General features: G+C 39.4%; 1 protein-coding gene across 1 annotated transcript in view; it reads left to right on the plus strand.

The window, feature by feature from the left end:
* Nucleotides 1-22,343, plus strand: part of LOC110980179 (dynein axonemal heavy chain 2-like) — a 281,550-nt gene that overhangs the window by 64,270 nt on the left and 194,937 nt on the right. The window contains 9 exon segments of the mRNA XM_022236585.2: nt 727-941; nt 1,775-1,921; nt 2,370-2,526; nt 7,772-7,990; nt 7,992-8,012; nt 17,059-17,229; nt 17,922-18,056; nt 19,654-19,769; nt 19,893-19,988. Coding sequence (XP_022092277.2) covers nt 727-941; nt 1,775-1,921; nt 2,370-2,526; nt 7,772-7,990; nt 7,992-8,012; nt 17,059-17,229; nt 17,922-18,056; nt 19,654-19,769; nt 19,893-19,988 — 1,277 coding nt within the window.

Here is a 22,343-nt window from a genome sequence, read left to right on the forward strand (position 1 = left end):
CGAAGAAAGAACCACTACTCTGATCTGGTTCCCCTATGGCTGATAGGAGGATCAGTTTCCTTAAAATTGGCTGCTGGAGCAAGCTGTTTACTGATGAATTCTAATTTGCCAAAAGCATGCCCCAGTGTCCTCCAACCTACTGAAGTAGCCTGGCGACCCACCAAGTTTTGTTTGTCTCATCAAATTTAAGAAGTAGCTGTCAAGCTTAAAAATCTGGCTACCAAGTTTATCACTCTGGGAGCTACACTTTAATTCCGGAATATCTCATCTTAACAATATCTTGATGAGCAAAGCTGTCTATAACTTCAAAGTTTTATTGGAAAAAAAAGAAAATAACAAGGGGCCAATAGGCACATTCTTCTTTGCAAAAGCTTGTCAGAAACTGTGCCTCAAAAATTCTCTAGCAAAGCCCAACCAATCGTGTAATTGGTTTGGCAGTTGATATTACAGTTTTGAATGAAAGTTAGGCTATGAAGGCCAGGCGTTGAATTTCAAAATGTATTATGGGTGTTTCATATGCAGCAGTAAGTTGTGTAATCTTATCCTCCCCAAGCTGGGCATATTCAGACACTACAACAAAGTGAACCTCACATCTTGAGACCTGTGCAGTGTTACATGTACCTTTGTCTTACTAAGATTTCTTAACTAACCAGTGCCAACTTTTTGTATTGCATAACTGAAATCTAAAACCCTATTTTTTATCTCTACATCCTAATTTTATAATAGGTATTGGACAAGGCCTATTTCCTCCCACACATTGGTACTGGAGCAGAAACAAGGACACAGTACAATCAACTTAGTACAGCTCTAGATGAGTTCATTCGTAAGACATTCAATGAATGGGCTCTTACAGTGGACAAGGACTGCATGAAATTGTTAGATGTTCCACTCATGTGCAGGAGTACAGAGAAACAGGCCATGTTAGACATGAACTTTGACAGGTATGAAGCAAAACTGATAATGAATCCTTTTAAGAGCAGTACTTGATAAAAATGGCCACTAGAGAGAAATGTAGTTAGCCTTTATGAGTGTAGTTGAGTTGAAGTCTTTTGCCCTGTCAGAAAGTGTGACATGAAACCAAAAACAGGGGTCAACATTACATGTAAGTGGGTGCACTGGTGCTTTTGCATTCAACAAACCTTGATTAGCACCTGATAACCTGTAATAAAGCAAGAGTTCAGCGCCAAAATTAGCGCCAGGCCGTTATTGATCCTCTTTGAGGTCATGACACACCTTATTCCAAAGAAATTATCAAAATATCTACCAAAACTTCAGGTTTCATTTTCATGTGGTAACTTATTCATATAGATATCGCAAACTCACATTTAAAAATAATGTTCAGTGATTGAGTGGATGTAATTGAGTCTTAAAGGTCAATCACTGTTCTTGTCACAAGCAACATTGATTAACTCTGGCATGGGAAAGTCTTTTTCACATATATAGTGTCATGTACATGTACAACTCCTGACTTGATATTGGACTAAAGACCCACAAAGACTTAGATTGAACTCAACTTAGTGACAACTTTTGTAAAAGCATGTTGGCAGTTCCTTGTCAATTATTTAGAAATGTGCATTGATCCCCTTCACAGTTCAGTGCCTCTGGTGTGTAGCAGAATTCCTCTCCCAATCTTTCCAAAAAAAGAGAAAAACATTTTCTTCCATTTATCCCTAAATAATGACCACAATACTCGCAACATCATGATTGTAACCTTACGTTTACTGTGTAGCAATGTAATCCAATAAAAGTTCACTTTCTTTTGTGTTTTGTAAAGGGTATTGCTGAAGTTGTTCAATGAGATCCAGTACTGGGAAAAGCTGATGTTTGAGATTCCACACTATGCCACTGAGGTATACCTCAAAAGAGAAGAATTAAGAAACCTGAGGGAGAATGTGCTCTTGGTGGTACGAGATTACAACAGGTAAATGGAAAAAGATGAAATAGAAAACGCTTTTTAAAAAGCAGAAATTCATCCTTGGAAATAGGAAAGATTTCACTTGAAACTTGGCTTGGATATCACTTCTAATCCCAAAATTTTATTATGATTTAATTATATTATAATTTTATTATTTTGTGTATGTGCTGTTTTAATACTGAATTGGCTCATTGTTGTCTCCCACTTTAATGGCAGTGTCGGTCACTCTTTCTCAGCTGTAGTTCCAGTCTTTGAGCTCAAAATAGACAATCCAACAAATTTTCTTTTTACAGTTATGGCAAAAGGTTTGTTCATTTGTGAATATGTGTGCCCTTGGCAGAAACTGTGATGAGGAAATGAGGAGTGCTTTGGATGGTTGTACTGAAAATTCATGTTTAATTGAAAATGGTGGCAATGGCTGACTTCAGTTGGCTTTATTTGAACTATTTTGCAGGATCATTGCTGCCCTTTCCCTAGAAGAACGAGGTCTGTTTAAAGAACGCATCAGACATCTCGATAAAAAGATTCATCCTGGTCTCACAAAGCTAACTTGGGCATCGAAGGGAATATCTGACTTTTTCATTGGAGAATGCAGGCAGTATGCCAGCAAGGTTAGAGAACCTTTTTTGTTTTGTTTTTGTTTAGCAACTTTCGTAAGAATAAGGTAATCATACATTTGCACGTAAACATTCCAACTTTACAAAAGCTTGTGGGTTTCAACTATAACTTACATGTGTACTGCGTGAAGAATAATTTCACAAATCATATGACTAAACTATTTTGTTTAGTTGAGATTTGACCTCAGTGTTGGTTAAGCTCAGATTATATTTAATATGCAATAGTTGTTTTTTAAGCAGGATTTGTATCAGACCAATTTCTAACCATTGTATAAATCAAGAAAATCAGTGGAAGCTTTTGTGATTGAGAGTGGAAAATGTCCCCAAAACCTAAATACTGTCAAAGTATAATACTCATAAAAAGGTGTCCAAGCAGTCAGTTTTTCTCTGTTGCCAAATTGCTGTCAGCAATTTAAGTCTAAAAACATACTAAACTTGAACTGTTGAAAATACATAACGATGCTGCTGTAATGAACACTGCTGTACCAAATATTTTGATATACACTTGACTTGCGTTAATACAAGGGCCTTGGGACTTACTAAACTAGCTTGTATTATCCAGTCCTCGTGTGTGAAAACTGCCCTCCTGCTCGACGTATGTATCACCAATCGACCGTAGTTAAAGCGTACATGTACTTTTTGTTTAAAGGCACATACATGTAGTATTGTTTTGATTATCGTTACATGAATTTGATTTTAAAAAGTTTAAAAAGAATGATTATGAAATGTAAGAACGGAGGAAGCGGAATTTCCACCAGTCATGTCGATTCGGAGCGACACGTCCCTGGCCCCGCACGCCGTGATGAGATCCATATGCACGCACGTAACGTACATGTACATTGTAAGTACAGTACATTAACATTTTAGTTGCATGGTAATCAACACCAGAGCTGCACTTGTTGCACATAAAAATGGGAGGAAACTAGCTATTGGTGGTGTGGACAGCAGAGGGTAAATATCGGATTTTACTTGGGAAAGATGTGTGGGTTTGGTGAAAAATTATTAGCGAGGGATACACTTTTTTCTTCCAAACTTGTGGTTACTTTCTTAAACATTTTTGAACTGAAAACCATGGTTCAGGCATGATTTTCTTAAATTGAAAATGTATAGAAATGTCAAAATCAGAAGGGGTGATATTTTCATGTTACGGTGGGGATTGGGGAGCGGGTAATAATTTTTAGATGGAGGGTGGGCAGTTTTTTGGGCCGGGTGTTTGATTACAGAACACAAGTTTTATTAGTTTCCTGGGGGGACTTTGGTCTTGGGGAATTTGGGGGGACGGGGGAATCAAACAAAAGATTTCTTTTGTTCACCACTGTCCTAAATACCACTTTTGGCGGCACTCGCTTGTGTTGAGGCGGTACGAGAGCTGCCACAGAGAATTTCTACGATGGGTACGGGAACCGCAAATGCCCATTGTTCGTATCTCTTGCAGCACCGAACACAACGGCTCCATTTAGTGAGGGAAAACCGCAGCGCTGTTCTGCTGTACACGCATAAATTATGGAAGTGCCTTTCAAAATTGCATGGACTGGCTGATTGACAAGTTTCTTTCAAAAAAAGCTTGTGCTAAATAGACAGATAACAATAGATTTGCACTCGGCCAGTGTTCTAAAAATGCTCGTCTAAACATCCAAGCTCGTATTACACATTTTTTCCCTCATAGGAATGTGCACAATTCAGTCGGGACTGGCAAATATGCTCGTCTAAACCAGAGTCTCGTCTTACTTGAGCTAGTATTACCAAGAGTTGACTGTATTGGACAATCTCCTTAGCTCATGACTACTCTGTACACCCTTAATGAACACTGAAATTGGCTTGGAATAAATAGACTGTATATAGGATTGATGACAAAGGTAAAGAAAATTTAAAGAGCCAGTAATAATAAACTCCTGTCCTCAATTATAACCTTTTTACAACAGGTGACAAAACCATCTTCCAAAATTAACATGACAAAATGGAACAGTTTTGCCATTTATGGTCAAAAATGTCAAAAACATGGGCTCCTGTGAGACCCTTTTTCCCTGATTTCAGAAATGCTCATCATGTATTTGGCTATAAATACTGCATGTGTAGGGTGCATGTTTATATGCGAGTCTCATGGTAAAGGCATGCTCAAAATGCAGTGTTCTAGCATGGTTCGTGTCCACTACCTTGGTTGTTCCACCTATTATGTTTAAGTGCATGATTTGTCATAAAATAAAACATATCCCAGTCTTGTGCTGTGCTGCTGGGACCAAAGCCCCACAACACAGACATGTTTTGTGCCATCATCCTCATATATCAATGGGTAAATTATAGTTACTTTCACAGGAATCGAATCCACTCACTTTCACGATAAGAATCTGATATGTATTTGTCACTTTTTCCGCGACACACTGAGAATTGTAGACATGGCAAACAGGTATGTAAGTGGGTTTCTGTCTTTTTCCAGAAGTTGCACTTGTACCCAAATCATACACATGACTGACCGTCCAATGCAGGTCTGGATGCTCCAATAGCAGGCTGACCACATTATTCTCTGTGGTGTATGAATAGTCTGTTGCCACTAATTGTGAACACTTGCGCACATATATTGACATGTATGCAAAATAAGTTACATTCCACTCCACCTTCAATGACTCGTTCTCCTTTATTTCGGAACAGAAAAACAGTAAGATTTTAGGTTTGTGCATCATAAAGATTATTATTGTGTATCTTCTGCATGTCATAAAAACTCATTTTGCTGCATTTGGGGTGCAACAAAGTCAGATTGGATTCTCGTGGTTACTACTAAGGAGAGGAGTTTTGCCTTGAAATAAAGTTAGAATGACGGATCACCTTTTGCGACCTACTAGTAACTCAAAGAAATCATTTAAAATTTTTCACTAGTTTTGATTGTTTCAACAATGCATTGGTGACATTTCTTACATTGCTGAGCTTGGACATAAATTATCCTTGGATAAGTGTCACAGATTTCCTGGCTTGGCTGATCCATTTTTTCTTTTAATTTTAATGGGAACAAGAACCAGTGTAAAAGTTCTGCACATCACAAGTAATTTTTCGGTGACACCTAAGTGAAAATTAGTTTTCTTTATGATGCAACTTTCAGTGGGAACAACTTCAAAGGTGAAATGTGGAAGAAAAAAAATGTAAATTCAATAGAATGTGTGGATTTATTTTTTAACTTGATTTCTTTGCGTGTTTGTGAGGATAAAGTGCTGGCCCAAAATTCATATGTAGATATGCATTTAAGAAAGGCCACTTAATATTCAAACAGGCAGGAGCAGATGTATCAAAAACAAAAAAATGCTATACAAAATGACCGCAATACTGAATGTGTGTTGTGGACCTGGACATGTTCATTAAAGCAGCACTGTATTGTGCAGCTTTAAATTCTTGCTGTACTCCATTTTCAGATATGTATTGTTTGGTGGCTACCTAAGGCAAATATTACTGACTGCTCCCTCCTAGTTCAGGCTTGTGCTGAATTATACAGTGTTTTCCCATACGTGACTTAACTGTCATAGAGTGGTTTAGATTGCAGGGAATTAACAGTTTCAGGGTTAAACCAGTATTCATAAATACCAGTGTTGTATCCGAGACCTTGGTGCCCGAGACCAATCCAAGGCATTCGAGACCGAGACTCACTCCTTCAAGACTGAGACCAAGTCTTTGAGACCGAGACTTTTGCCTGTCGAGACCGAGAAGTTTTGTAACGAGTCACTAAATTTGATGACTCAAGTCGAGTCAAGTCATTTTAACATTGTGGCTCGCATCGAGTTATTAGGTCAAGAAGTCAAGTCAAGTTGAGTCACTTTGTGTAGTTGAGTCCAGTCCTGAGCTCGAGTCAATTTGAGTAACAATAAAAACACAACTACAGTAATAACAGTAGTGATAAAAACCACAACTACATGTAAGTCATTTTTTTGGTACTTTTTATTTCATTCAGACATACTGGGAAAAAATTAGGGTGACAGGTATCTCGCCAACTAATATTTTGCTTTTAGGTTTTGGAGACTCAAGTCTCATAAGGTTGTACTGGAGTCGAGTTTCCATGAGGTGTTCAAGTTGAGTAATTTGGTCATAGAAACGTGAGTTGAGTTATTTGGTCGCAGAGACTCGAGTTGAGTCTAGTCATTTTACCCGTCTGGACTGGAGTCAAATCGCCAAAAATTGTGACTCGAGTCGAGTCATTGACTCGAGTTATTACAACTCTGAGACAGAGACCTGGACTTCTGAAACTAAGACCAACGTTAAAAATGTACACTATTTTATACAAAGGTAAATGCACACAAGCAACATAAGGCGATAAAATTATACTGAACATGTAAAATAAAAAAATTAATATATGCAACATGTCATCAAACATAAAGAGATTAAATGTTTCTTCAAGACTTGACACTTCTAATTTTACCTCTAGGAAATACAGTGTACATGTACATGTAGTTGTGATAAGCTACAGATTTTTGATATGTCAGTACTATTAGCAAGTGTATGGTTTAATTGTAACCATGAACTCCCAAGCCTAGTTTTATATAATTTCAACTGAAATATATGGCATATTTAACGTTTCATACAAACCTGTTGGGCATGATATGTAAAATACCAAAATATGAAATGATCCGATGGTAATGCTGAATGTCTGTGTTAACCAGTGATACTACATGTACATGCACTTGAATGATCACTGGACTTGTTAGAAAGGTCAGTTAGCAGGAAAAAAATGCCCACTGGTATGGTTTTCCCTATTGAATGTGTGAAATCATCATTTTCAACCTGAGTGACCCCACTGATGTAAACCTTAAAACTTTTTTTTTCATGACCAACAAAATAAAAAAAAAATGAATATCCTAATGAGATCGTGATTTATTGAGATGACAAATGAGGGAAAAAATGGCATCAGGTTTAACATACTTTCCAAAGCTACATAAAATTAATAACATAAGAGGTTCTCGTTGCACTTAACATTAGAGTTTCAAACATTTATATCTGAGCAGATATAAATAAAGTGATCAGGTGTACTTTGTTAACCAAGGCTTTTTTATTCCCAAGTACCTTGGGTACATCATCTGTAGTAATTCTGCTCACTCTTTGCAAGGTTTCTTGATTTTCTTAAGGTAATTTTGTGGCGTTCTTCTCTTCTTTTTACAAAGGGTACCTTGGGTACATCATCTGTAGTAATTCTGCTCACTCTTTGCAAGGTTTCTTGATTTTCTTAAGGTAATTTTGTGGCGTTCTTCTCTTCTTTTTACAAAAGGTCCAGGTAATTGTGGATGACTACAAAATTGCCAACTTGACCATATCTCGCAACTGCAAGCGCATTAGTGAAAACCTACTGGTCCGGATTGATAACAAGAAGGTGTATGAAGGCTTGGAGTTCGAGGAAGAACAGATGAAACACCGAGCAAGTGCTCAGAAGAAGCTGAAAATCATTCATGAGGAGATAGTTCACATCATGAAACAGACTTTTGAGGTTTTACCGAACAGATGGGCAGGAGGTAAAATGTGTTGCAAGTGCATTTCTTCTCGTGTGTACATAATATCTCATAGAATGTCCATGATTACAATTTATATGCCCCCTCCAGATTTCCCTTGCCGTAAGCTGGTAAGCATGGTCCCAGTGTATCATATAATTTTCTTGGACACTGAGTAGGCATTGTGTAAACTACATGTATGTACATTCAATGACTTTATTAATATGCTCTGGGATAAAATAATATGCTCTGGGATGATCGCTAGCTGACTAGACCAAAGGCCCAAAGTTATCAAGAAAATGAATCATTCAAAGCCAGCAGCAAACAAAATTGTTCAAAAGAGGGCCTTGGGACACCCCACCCATCAGACCTTCAACTCCAATTGCCAGAAAGCAGACATGAAGAAAAGTGACTTATAAAGCTGCTTTTCAGTTGAAAAAATATATCTGTGTTGAGAAATGTATCTGTGAATACAACCCGGTGTATTACTTCCTAATACTTAGACACATGTGTAACCCCATGTCTTTCTTACGACAGGTACATCTTGTCTTTTTTTATGCTTCCTCTATTCTGAGCAGCTTTTTGTAAAATCTGGTACACTGAGTTATTTCATTGCACATGAACACAACAATTTGAATTCCCAGGCTAAATATACTGTTGCTATACTCGTGATTCGGGGCAAGCTTTTGCATAGGGACCCCCATCTCTGGCATGGTCTGGTTCCTTTTGTGCCCTTCTTATCCAGTGAAAACAGTATATTGGTCCAACCAAGCAAGAGCTTGCCCCAAAACAGGAGGTATAGCAACAGTGTTGTTAGTATGGAGAATTCAAATTCTTGTGTTCATGTGCATTTGAAAAACTTAGCGTCCCAGATTTTATTGAAATTTATCTTGGAAAAGGCTTATTGTGAAGTGATGAGCTGAATACCCCTTCTCTGAAACTGAAAGGGAAGGGGTTGTTGGCTGGAACCTGTCCTTTTGATAAGTAATTCGGATCCTCCAAGGACACTAATGGATGTAAGGAGTTGCTTGGCAATCAGTTCAATTTTTTCTCTCACAGGAAAGAAAGCACTCTATATGATGTGTGAGACATGAAATGAGCTGAATACCCTATGGTGGTCATTTTACCCATAAAATAGCATCTACCTGTACATATTTTCCTAGCACAATCAGGCTATTCGCTGAGGTTTGATCAAATGTACATGTAGTGTGCTCACTATCTTCCACAATGCATAGCGGAGCATCACCCATAACTTCCCTTCTTCTTCTTAGTATAAGAGCAAATGAACATGTAATTTTTCATGTAATCAGGTTTCCATGCTTTGCTGATACAGTACTGTGTTATATATTGACCAACTTTGTAACATATTTCTGTCTTTAGAACTACATTTTCTTTATTGCACGTGGGTTTCCAGGGCTCGTCCGCCGAGCAGGCATGTGTCTCTCATTGATTATTTGAGGTGTTGAAGCAGTCAGTCAGTTTTTCTTCTTGCTTATGTACGCATGCACATTAAGGGTACACTGTATATGTAAATAAACCTACCTGGTTGTGTTTTCTTTTCGTGTAAGTATCTACCCCTCTGAGCTGAAGAGGGAGCTCTCGCCTTCTTAAACAGCTTTCTGATTACCAGGGGGAGAGTTGGTCACTCACATTGCGGCCTCACCCTGAGAATCCACTATTTAATTCACTGAGGTACCTGTACAATCCTATGGGACCAGTACTGCAAGGCCGGATGGGTCCACTGAGTCTACTGAAAAGAGCACTTGCCTGTCCCATCATAGCTCACCTGCAATTCCCAGGCAGTAGAGTTATTCATAAATTTGCACTATTCTCTTACCCAGGGTGTTGGCCACCTTGTTACGGGAAAAAGGATTTGTTTCTTTCTTATCGGGGGCCAACTGAACATGGTTGAGTAGCCAGTGAGTTGCATTCCACAGCTTCTGTGCTGTTGGGTGTTCACCATGGTCCATGGTCAGTCTTCCGATGTGAAATTGCCTCACCCTTGGTATGGCCCTGGCAGGACCATACGGAGTGTCTCCCTCCATTCCCATACCCCTACAGGCCTTGTGCTAACTTTTTTTCCTGGTTAGTCCACTGGGCCAGTTAACTGGATATCTTACTAGCCCGTTTAGAGTTTTACTAGCCCGTATATAAAAAATTTAAAAAACCCAAATTTGTTATCAGCTTACCAATAAAGAATTTGACTTTTCGGAAAATAAAAAGGCTGATGGCATAAATAAATAAAGAGGCCTGTATATTAATTAAAAGTCGCTTTAGTCACTGGTCATGGAGTTGGGATCAAAATTATCTCTTTCCTCTCATTTTGGTTACTTACGTTCAGCAAAAATTGCCACATTTTGCTTTCGTATCCGAACGTGTGTAGTGAACAAGAGAAAACTTTTTCCAATCAGAAGAGGGTGCTGTTTGCACGTGGCTCTTTTAGACTTCATACCAAACGCTTTCAAGGACTCCTGCAATGCCCAGTACAGCTAGCTTTGGCCAGTTAAGGTACGAGAAATTGATAAGGCCGAAAAAATACTTCTGGTTTTGGTTTCTCAACCGATCCTAATTGTTTAGTGCAACCCTAAAATTTTTATCGACAAGTTAGAAAAACAAATTTACAAAATTAAAAGTTAATGCTGATGTCTTTTCTGTCTTCTCAAAACTCCTTTCACCAACCCTTCCTCATGTTAAATGCTTGTTTTTATATGTTTTCCTACTTGTGCAATTTTTGAAAAGAAATTTCTGTCATTTTCACAAGTTCCACTCGCGTTTCGCTGTCACAGTGGTGACAACAATGCGCAAAGCTCAATGCATGAAAGCAAAGCTGTGCTGGTTCCCACCACGCTGCACCCATGCAAAAGAATGTGTGATGGAAATGTGCTAACCAGTCTATATGTCTTGGTTGATTAAAACATGGAGCTATAAAAAGGACATCAGTGTCGTACATGCATGCAACCATACAGCTGCAGGCCGAAAAAACATCAATTTTGCAAGAGGATTTCTGCAAGATAATTCACAGACCTTTGTCTCTTGTTTATGTATTTATTTTCTGTGCTTATGAGTTCCTGCCACAGCAAGTGGTTTATTGCCCACCCGTCTGCATGCATCATGTATGCTTACCACGCAATACACGGACAGTGCTGGCCAGTTTGCCGTCATGATTACCTGACTAGCATCGTGTGATTTGTCCGTAATTCTTGTGAATTGTCGACTGTAGTAATTCTTAAATCTATTAAGACATGTTTTTATCACTGTTTGAGACAAGTTTTGGAAGCTTTCATCCCCATTCATGCTACAGCATAAGCACAAAAAAATTGACCAAACAGGCATGTAATCGGAAGCAGAAGTGGCCTAAACAGTGAACGAGAACACTGTGCATGTGTGGTATCGCACCGTACCATGATTGTGCTATGCTATACCGGTACCACAACCCACCAGTCTACTCTGTTTATGGTGTTCACGGTCACTTATCGCCCTATCGCACGAGCATAACGTTTCAAAAAGACAAATAAAAACACATCCACAACAACTTGGTTTTTGCGATCTTGTATTTAGTATGACGAAAAGCATTACATATTTTGATGTAAGTTTCAACAGGTAGGCTTATTCTGAATTTTTCACTAGACCACCAGGCAACCAAGGAACCAGGTTTAGGTAGCTCGGAGCATTTTTCACTAGAATTTGTACACCGGGCTAGTACTTTTTCGAGGCCTGCCCTAGGCACCACCAAGCGGCACGGCACGGCAGCCAAGATGGCTGAGACAGGAATCTCTGCAGGTACATGTAGCTCTAGAGTAAAACAGCTGAGAAAAGACGAGCCCCAAATGGATCTACAGTCATCCATGGAACCATCAGTGACACTTGGCCCCCAAGAACAAACTTCCCACGGGTCACTTATCGCTGTGCCCAGTGGAAGTTAAACATCCACACTGGAGCTGAAGGGCGTAACGTGGGTTCATGGTGTTGAGGTTTTCAGTCCCACCTGCCCTCTCCATGCAGCACTCCTAACCGGGCATGCCAGGGGTTAACAATCTGACCTGACTGGTCCTTCCATCAGGATGCATCCAAACAAGTCTCAAGGTGGCCAGGAGTCTGAAGACACTCACCTGCATGTACATGTGTTAGGAATTCAAGCATGGCATACATCGTCTACAAGTGCCTCTACCCAGGTTGTAAAATGCAAGCCACGTAAACAGAAACGGTTGTCATCCTCAGTTTCATCAGGCAGATCAAAAGTAAAGAAAGCATGACACGTTGACAAGAGGAATTTCAGGCTGTATCACCTGCAGACTTCGTTGCAGCTTTTCAAAACATCATAGCAAGCTTCCAGACTCAGACCCTCCTTTTATCCCACAGCTCAGATACCAAGCCTTTCCGGAACCCTACACTCTGATCAACCAGGCCTTCACCAGGTTCTAGGGAAGCGGCACTACCACGGCATCCAACCTGTCACCTATACCCTGATCCCCAACCAAGCAATAGGGATTGAGGGAATAAACTGCCCACCACCGTGTACTCTGGAGGATGGTACAGATGACTCTTGTGCTTCAGAGCAGGCCCCTGACGGTTCCTGAATCCATCAGGCTGCCAAACACCTCTCAGTTCGACTCCACACTCCATACAACTCCTGTAGACATGGGCAATGCCAAGCCTTGGAGGCCAAAATCACCTCCCTCCTGCAGAAATAAGCCATCTAGATGGTAGGGCTGAAAAAGGATGTCTTGGTTTTCTGTCGGCCTTCTAACCCCAAAGATTAGCAGCCCATCAAAAATCTATGGTCACTGAAAGAGTGCATTCGCCCCAACACTTCTGAATGGAATACTTCAGACGGTCAGGAAATACCTGCATAAGCATTGTTTCTCAACCTGCAGGATGGAGGACTGCAAGTACTGTACCCTGCAAGATTGCAAATACCTGTGATCACTGATCATGTACAACAAGAAACTCTCCAAGTCCTCTGCTCCCGTTCAGAGTATTTACGTCACCCAGGGCCTTCACAGGGGTAGCCAAAGCAGTTGCTTCAAACCTCTGACAGCTGGTCGACTGATGAGTAGTGGGGCAATTGATAATGAGACCACAGAAGCTGTGTCACACTATGACCTAACAACCTAACAGGAGACTAGTATAAGCCACAAGAAATGACACCCCACTCCATCATTAAATCCAATCTTCCTCAAGGTAGTCTTAGACCTCACAGTGGGCGTCGTGGATAAGCTTCACATGAATCTGTTTGCATTGACAGACAGTGCCGGTCTAACAGTATTCTATGGCAGATATCTACACCCACTGGCATGGGTCATTAATGTGCTGATTATAGATTGGAGTGGTACACTTGGCTACGCTTTCCTCCAAACATGGAGGAAGGACTCAGAAGAAGTTACAACTATAGCACTTCAAAATGCTTGATTATTGCTGCCACCCAGTCAGACGAATAATGGAAAACATTCCAAAAATGCCAGATTACTACCTGCAGCTTAGCCGGACAAATGGGGCCAGTTATATTTGAGTGATACTTGTGTTTTTTTGCTTGCAATTAACTGTAATTTATTGTTGTGACCAGGAAATAGAGAAGTATCTAATGGTAGACCTTCTTTTGCCATTGGGAAAAAAAATTATTTTGATACTCTGTTCCATTGTCCATGCAATGTCTGTAATTTTATTTTTGTCACTCCAAAACATCAGTTTTCAAAGACTTAGTCACGAATTTCGCTTAGACTGGCCAACAACATGTTGACTACTACTGGAAAGCTAAGTTCATAATGAACAAAATGTGGATTTCATCACAAGGAGTGATCGTGAGATCTCACAAAATACACATTTGTGTAAATGTCGCAATAACATTGATTCAAATTAACCACAAAATCTTATAAATAACTTGGCTATTTATTCCCAAAATCACTCCAGAGGAAAGTGTTTGAGAAGGGCAGTAACTGCCTATGACCATTTAAGGCACACATCAATTGCAGAAGCATTAAATTTGGTGTTGTTAGATCATACGAAGCACCAACGAAGACCTGAATATTAACTTTCCTATACTTCAGTACGTGAAGTTTTAAGGATGTCGGAACCTAGTAAAAAATTGCGACGGTGATGATGTACAAAGGGGTCTCATGGTTGTGAAACACATGGTGCGTAGCAAGCACGCACTTCGCTACATTCTGGCCATGGACATACATGTACCAGACATGCCAGAAAGTGGCAATTGGCCAGATGTTGTAGCCCGGAAGGCAGTTCAATTTCCTTCTGTGTCCATCCTTTATGCCCCAAATATCATTACTTTCCAGGGTAATGGCCAAGATAGAAAGAGACTAATGCCATGTTTTTCTCATCACCCCCTTTCTGGCCACAACAGGCATGGTTCATAAGGTTGATGGAGCTCCTAACGTAAACACTGCTGATCCCTCCTCTCTGACCAGAAATCCAACCATGGTCAGGTAATTTACATTCAAACCCAGGGGATCTCTACCTGACATCCTGGTTGCTATGCAGCTTACTTTCTAAGCAGGAGGCATTTCTGGAAACACTGCCACCATGGCCACATGGGAATGTCCAGCATTAACCAGAAAAATATTCAACTGCCAACTTAAGCATTTACTTTATAGTGCAGGGAACAGTTACTTGACCCAATTGATAATTATGTCTATGACTGCAGTGGCTGATTTTCTTCTTTACCTGTTCAATTCCGGCCTCATAGTGGTGATAATCCACAACTACCCTTTTCCTATTGCAGCTGCCCATAGCAGCTTTCCTGGTGGCTCCACCACTGAAACAATTTGTGTAATGTTTACCAAGTGAGCAAGTGTACATCATCTCATTCCATCATCGAACCTTGGACTGGTCCCCCAGCTGCTAATGAAAGCACCAGTTGAACCAATTAGCTGAATACCACTCATTCACTTCGGTCTGAAACTTTCATTCCTCCTGGCAGTTGTGATATCAAATTTAGGGAACGAACTACAGGCACGGAGTAAAGTGGGACACACTCACTGGGTACTTAATGGGGTTTGTCTTGTTATACTGAAGAACCTTTTTTAAAAAACACAACAGTTGATGAATTGTACTCCATGGTTTTCTCTGACAACCCTAGTGCCCTGTGCAGACTCCGAAGTGGTACCTGTCTCGAACTACAGAACTCAGGGGAACTATACACGTCAGCTTTTTCTTGACATCAAGTAATCTCCATCGGCTAGGAGCAAAGGAAACCATGGCCCACTGGGTAGTTTGGCAACCATCAAATTTGCAAACCAAGACTGGCCATGCCCACAGACAGGCTTGGCAACAAATCAGAGTGCACGATGTCAGAGCTGTATCCACCTCATGGTCCTTCCTCTTGTGTGTGCTAATTGCTGACATCTGCAGGGCAGCATGAAGTCACTATCTACCACCTCTTGCTGTGCACAAAATGTCTTGCAGTCAGACGGCATCTCCAGCAGGACAGCCCTGATGGCAGTGAGACTGGAATCATTTGGTTCTGCCTTGATAAAGGATTCATCCTAAGACAACATAATCCATCTCCACAGGTGGTTGACATCCTCTTTTTCAAACTTTTATAGTTTATACAATGAAGTGCTGCTATAATGAACGCGATGGGGTCCGTGGAATATGTTTGGTATGGCAGTTGTTTGGTGTAGTGTTTTTCAGTCACAGATACACACAGCTGTTCCCATTGGCCCATTGAAATGTAAGGCAGCCTGCCCCATGAACTGTTTCGGTATGAGGATTTTGGGCCAGTACTTACACAAGCACAAAATAAAGTGAAAAGTAAAAAAATTGTTCAGACTTTGATGAGAGGTTCATAGCTATCACTATCCGTACAAAGCTTGGATCCCTTTGAAGTGTAAAAAAAAAAAAAACGAAGGAGAGGATTGTCCAACATCACTGAAACTGACTTCAGCCTGGTTTGGGGATGATGGGTCACGTACTATGGACTCGTGCTCTGCGCGTGGTATGCAATGCACTGTGTATACAGTGTCTGTAATGGGATGGTACTCATTTCACGTTTGCTGTGGCCTGAGTGAGTGGTGTGTATAAAAATATTATGTATTGTAATGGAACAGTTGTTCGAATGTACTGTTATGCTACTTACCCAAATAGCACTCCTATCCACTTCCCACTGTAGCTCCGAAACAGGAGTGCTTGTAAAAAGGCTGATTATAAGTGCAGCTCTGCTGTGCATTGTGGTAGATAGAGGGCCGCTTTAGTTGATTGAACGTCAGCGAATAACCTGCTAGCACTAGGGAAATTTGTATAAGTTGATACTGTTAGGGTAAGTTTTCTTTGGTTTTGTGGTACACTCGTCACACACTTCTGTGGGAGAATTATAATCAGTCTAACATTCCATATGTAACCGCATACAAAACAAAAGAGAATTTATGATTGATAGTGACACCTGTTACATGTTGTTTGCACATTATTGTTGCAATTCTGTCAAAAGTGTAAAAGTTTATGGATAGGATATTACCCTTACTGACTTTGAAGGAACAAAGCAACGCTCCCAGAAATGGTGACTGCATGTAGCCAGAGCTAACCAATTGGCAGAGGCAACTGTTGGTTTAAATGTGATAATCCCATTTGTAAAAATGGAAGTTATGAACATATTACGGGACCCTATTGGATTTCAAGTATTGTCAGTGATCATGCTTGGAAAGGCATTGTAGATGGTGCCAAATAGCAATAAATTCTGACATTAGATTAACATGCACGATACGTGTACAAATTATAAACATGCAGAGACATGCAGAACTTGGCATCGGCTGCATGAAAAGCATATGCATAAGTGATGATGTGTTGCCATACAAATTACGACAAACGCCATAATGTGTGAACATCATTTTGGTCATGATTTCAGGTCACACATTTGATTTCAAAGAAATGAAAATATTGGCTTTAGCGTATAGTAGTTAAAGAGAGAAGAAAGGAACTTTCCTTTAATAATTGAACACAACTATGGTATGACGGATGTATTTTGTGCACTTCATATCTTTTACTATTTTTTTTGGTTCATTCAACCTAAAACTATGAGTTTCTAATCATTTGTTATTTTTATTAAATGTTTTCTGTTGTTTAGGTCCAGAATCATTGGCATCGCTACACAGAAAAAATGGATAGAATGGTAGAGGAGGCATTTCGACTTAATGTGAAATGGTCCTTACAGGAGCTGTCCAGAGCAATCAATGGGGATGGCAAGACAATGCCTAATCCTTTGTTTCGAGTCAAGGTTGTGTTGACAGGAGACAAGGTTAGTATACGGGCTGTCTTAAGCTCTACTACAATGGAGCATTGTGAAAGTGATTCAGTTATGCAAATATTTTGAGACGAAATTTACATTAAAAAAATAAATATAAAAAAGCTTGAAAGTTGAATATCAATTCGGATAAATATGTGTACATGTACAACTGCTTATGTGATTGTATGCTAGGATTTTGAGCATGTTGTACTAGAGAAAGCTGAATTTATCATGACAGAAATAAGTTTGAAAGTTAAAGAGTGCTATATCAAAACCTGTGATTTATAATTATTATTTTCAGTCTTGGAACATTGCTTGCATCTTTTATTTTAAGGTTAATAATTGGAAAGGTTAAAAAATAAAGAGTTAACAATTTCTCTATAGAAGGGGAAGATAGTTTGCATATTTTAACAATAATGCATGCCAAACCTGCTTTTTTCCAACCAACATGGATGATAGTTGCTTTTGAACGAACTCTTCTGTGATATTAGGTATGGGGGATTCTTGATCAAGAAAGTCAAAGACAGAGGCGCAGTTGTTGTTTTTTTAATTAACGCAGAGTGCACTTCCTTTTTTTTAAATTGCGGAAATGTGTTCATTCAGTGAGAGAAAAGATGAGCTTTGTTGAAATAAGAATTAGTTTTTTGTTATGATCAATCTCATGTGGGAAAATATCAAATCGTTTAAAAATGTTGTTTGAACAGAATTCTGTAGAGTTCTCTCCTACATTGAAGAAACTTGCCACAATTGTAATGAACACAAGTAGTCACCTGACAGCTGCAATCTCAGTCATTCAACGATTACCGGACCTTCTTACAAGGAAGCGCTCTACAAAAGAGGTAACCTTTAAACATTTATTTGAGTAATAAGGAAATAAATGTGCTTGCATGTGCTTGACTGGTCTTAAATGTGCGTTTAAGACCGGCTCAGGAGAATGTACACAACTGATTCATCATCATCAGCGTTCAGTCTCCCGAGCCAGTCTTAAATGTTACTTTAAGACCATCCAAGCACATATTTATTCCCATTCATAAATACCTTTTAATTCAGAGAGTCGAAAGAAGTCAATGGAATTCAAGGAAGTGATGGATTTCCAATGATTTTGTACTAAAATTTTACTTTCATTTTCCTGAACACCCCGTCCATTTTATGGTACATTCCTTTTGAAAGTTGTCCAATAGAATCTTTTAAAATGAACTTGGCACGTGTGTGGCACGTTGCGTGCACACAGACTCCTGACCAATCAGATGCAATTAAACTGTCTTGTATCCATGTGCCAGCGTGATTCATGCAGCGGGCATTATCACTTCTCGGCGGGCATTATCAAATGTTAATACATGGTCACATGATGCATTTTGACCAATAGGAATAGAAAAAAAGTCCCAGTTATTCTTAAGTGTGCATTTAATTCCGGCTCAGGAGAATGGATATGACTAATGCCTGAGCCGAACGTTAGTTTAAGACTGGCCAAGCTCATATTTATTCCAATTCGTAAATGCAATAAACTCTCAATAACTCAAAAAGTTGGTTAATTGGAACTCGGCTTATCTCAAAGACATTCTTCACTGCCACCAAGAGCACAAGCTTTTATGAGCAAAACACCTCCGTAACTCAAAATGTTCACACCACTACATCCGCTTAACTCTAAGTTTTTGAAGGGCTGATCCTAAAAGACCACTGCCAAATCATTGACAATGAGTGAAAAAAGAATGTGAGACTTTAATTGTGAGTCATGTCAGCAAGAGTGTGCTTGCTGCCAGTGCCATTGTAATCGACTTGTCATGACCACAGCCTAAACTGATCCTGGCTTTCAAGTAAGCCTGATTGCTATTGCGGCCCAAATGTAGCCTGCGCGCTTGCAGTCCAAATCCTTGATGTGGTTTATATTTATTTATCAGTAGAATAGAAAATCCCAGCAAACTGATAATTTTTAGAAAAAAAGTTCCAAGAGTTCTTGGATATGAGGACATAACACATTATAACGTCTTCAGTAGCCACCACAGGGGCAAATTGGTTGCTTGGTTGCAAATTGGTTCAAATGCAGCTGGATTAGCATGCAGCGGTGTTGTGTTGCTCATCAGTGGGGTCCTGGAGCACTTTTGTCTGCGGTGCTAATCCGCGGGCGCGCTATGCCCAAAACAGTGGTATACTGTTTCAAAACAGTGACAGATTAGCGTCTAAAAATGCAAGCCGAAAAATGTTGGCAATTCCCAGCAGCAGGTCTTTTGTTCCGAGTAATATCTTTTGTTACACGGATCAGCTCTTTTGTCCCGTTTCAGGCACCCCGGCTCTGCGTATAAACCCATGATGCTTGAAACAGGGTTTCCCCGCAGCAAGAGGTTAATCTTTCCCTCTCACTCTATATCTCCCTTAAATGACTTCCTTCAAAATCAGTCAATTGATCAATATCATGTATTCTTTGAACCTTGCTTGCAGCCTATCAACAGCGTGATTGAGAAGGATGAGGAAACCAAGAAGATTCAAAAGAGTATTGATGCAGGTATGCAGAGCAATGCGCAGCACCTTATGAACTATCTCGGAACCTGGGACAAGTAAGTCTAAACTGTAGTCCCCATGACAGCTATTAAATAAACAGTTAAACATTGAGGTATTATAACTTGTTATGAAATTATAATTTTCTTTTAATTAATTCGATGTGTATTTATTTTTGGTAGTTACCGTGAGATTTGGGAGATTAACAAAGATGCTTTCATTCGGAGATACCAACGACTCAATCCCCCAGTAGCTTCATTTGATGCTGATATTGCAAGGTAACTTGAAGGAATTTCCGGACTTTTTTATTTAGTATGGTTTTCACATTTTCTTCATTCAATTTCATCATTTATGAAATTCCGTAATTTTCAGACAACACACACAAGCACATATTAAAAGTATAATTTAACTTTCGGCATAGTTTTCTGAGCTGCTAGTTTATTTCTTTAATAATTGTTTGAACCTTCACAAACTATTATACATGCATATTACTTAAAATTTCTATTCACCCAAAACAGCAGGGCATGCTTGCTCCCAATTTTTTTAACACCACTCCAATTTAATTAGTTGTTTTGCAGATTACAGCAATGTTCATTCTAAAAAAATGTTTTTAAAAAATAAAAATTGGAAACACAGATTTTTGTTTTCATTCTTTTTCCCCAGTGACCAATATTTCAAAAATATTGTTCACATATTTTCTGAAAACAAAAAAGGAGAAAAAATAACTTACATGTAGACAACTTGGCTGGGTTCAGTTGGGGTAAACAAGCCTGCGTTTCCTTACTGAACAAGTCCAGTGCTCTTCAGTGATCCTCCCCAAAAAGAGCGATAAAAGCATGCATGCCTTGAATCACAGTGTATTGTAAGCATGATACATTCAAATCTGCCTTACTTTGTCATTAGCAAATGTAGTGGTAAGTGGCGTTATTACCGGTGTATTTCCAGTTGTGAATATGCTGGTTGTTTAAGCATGCTGGAATACTTTAATGTCCTTCGATTGTTGTCTTATTAGCATAATCAGGGGTGTGAAATATCCGCCTTTTAGCGCATTTCTGCTTTCTTGTTGAATATGCCGAATTTTATTTTCCGCTTTTTTGCTATTGACAGGCCAGATTTTCCTTGTTTTTCTTCTTTTAGCAAGCGTTGATTTTTCAATTTTCTCTGCCAAACTTTGCGCGAATGCCGTATGTACGCTACTGAAACTAGCGCCCTGTGTACGGTGTACAAGGCATGGAGCAAGCCATCCTTGGACCATCTGCTCATTGTGCTAATTAAATATCAACATTCATACATATGTGTCAGTTGGACTCGTTACAGCCATTCCTGTGTGTGCGGAAGTAGTGACTAACAAGCTCCACTTTTATTCATAGTAGCACACATTTTACTGTAAATTTACGGCTTGAAATGAAGTTAGTAAAGTTTTGCTTTCGTTGATAGAGGGCTTCCACTGGTGTGGGGCGCACCAAGTTCTTGTGTCGTGTATTATCACATCGTTTGGCATCACTTTGTACAGGCTTTTTTACCTAGCCTGTTTGGGTCTGTTTGTTTCACACAGATCTGAATTGCAATTAGTAATCCCAAAGCTGGTTCGTGCCGCTCATTAGGTTTGTGTCAATGAAACAACATCAGATCACTGATCATAATCTAGCTCCACATGAAACAAACTGACCTCTTGTAACATGCTAAAATTCCTGGATCCGGCACGGCCAAGCCAAGAACACCGATGAGCTACCTGAAACAAGGGCGAATTGGAGTGTTGTAGTTGATTTGTTGCATGGACACTAGCAGGCGTTTCATACATCATTGGCATTGCTGCATGTCAATACGAAGTTGTAAACTTACAAAAGCTGATGATGTAAATGTTTCAAAGTCTCTGAGTTTCATATTAGGCCTAAACACAGTACAGTAACAGATACATTATCCAAGCTGAGATAAGAAAATTGTTATTGCTGAACATAAAGTAGCTGAGAAACATAAATGGAAGTTCTGCAGGCCTTGCCTAGCTGTGACAAGTCCAGTGAAATTGTAACAATCACGTCAGTTGATGTTGAAACATCTCGTATTTCAATGACAAGACATACGAGTTTGTAATCATAACCACCAAAACTCTGTGAAGAAAGTTGACTGATGAAAAATTTCAAATCATATCAGCATGTTTGTACAACTGAATCACGTTGATGCCACGGGGCAACCCAATCTACATGTAAATCCAGATGAACAGAAATAGATGAAAACTCCCAAAGATAGCTGCAACCAGCAGTATGACAAAAATACACACACTGTGGCTACATACCACCAGCAAAATTGACAATGTTAACGCCTTCATCTATCATGACTACCATAAAAACTGCACATTTTTCTGAACATTGAATATTTAGAATAATAAGGATTTTAATAAATACACGTATGTTGGCTGTTTGATCCAGTATTGCATTTTCAAGCTAAACATGGATTTAAAAAGTTGTGTGCTGGTCACCCATCAAGAGTGCAGAGACAGACTGTGCAATCTCCTTCACTTCTAGCAAGTAAAGATGTGGCTCAGCAGTCTGATCTGTATATTTATTATTTATTTATTAATTAATTTGAAATATTTGGACTTTAAAAACAAACAAACCAAGAAACAAAAAAATCAT

This window comes from Acanthaster planci, linkage group LG12 (assembly GCF_054643075.1).
Source record: "Acanthaster planci isolate LZ-2023a linkage group LG12, COTS_SCS, whole genome shotgun sequence".
In the NCBI taxonomy this organism is placed as follows: domain Eukaryota; kingdom Metazoa; phylum Echinodermata; class Asteroidea; order Valvatida; family Acanthasteridae; genus Acanthaster; species Acanthaster planci.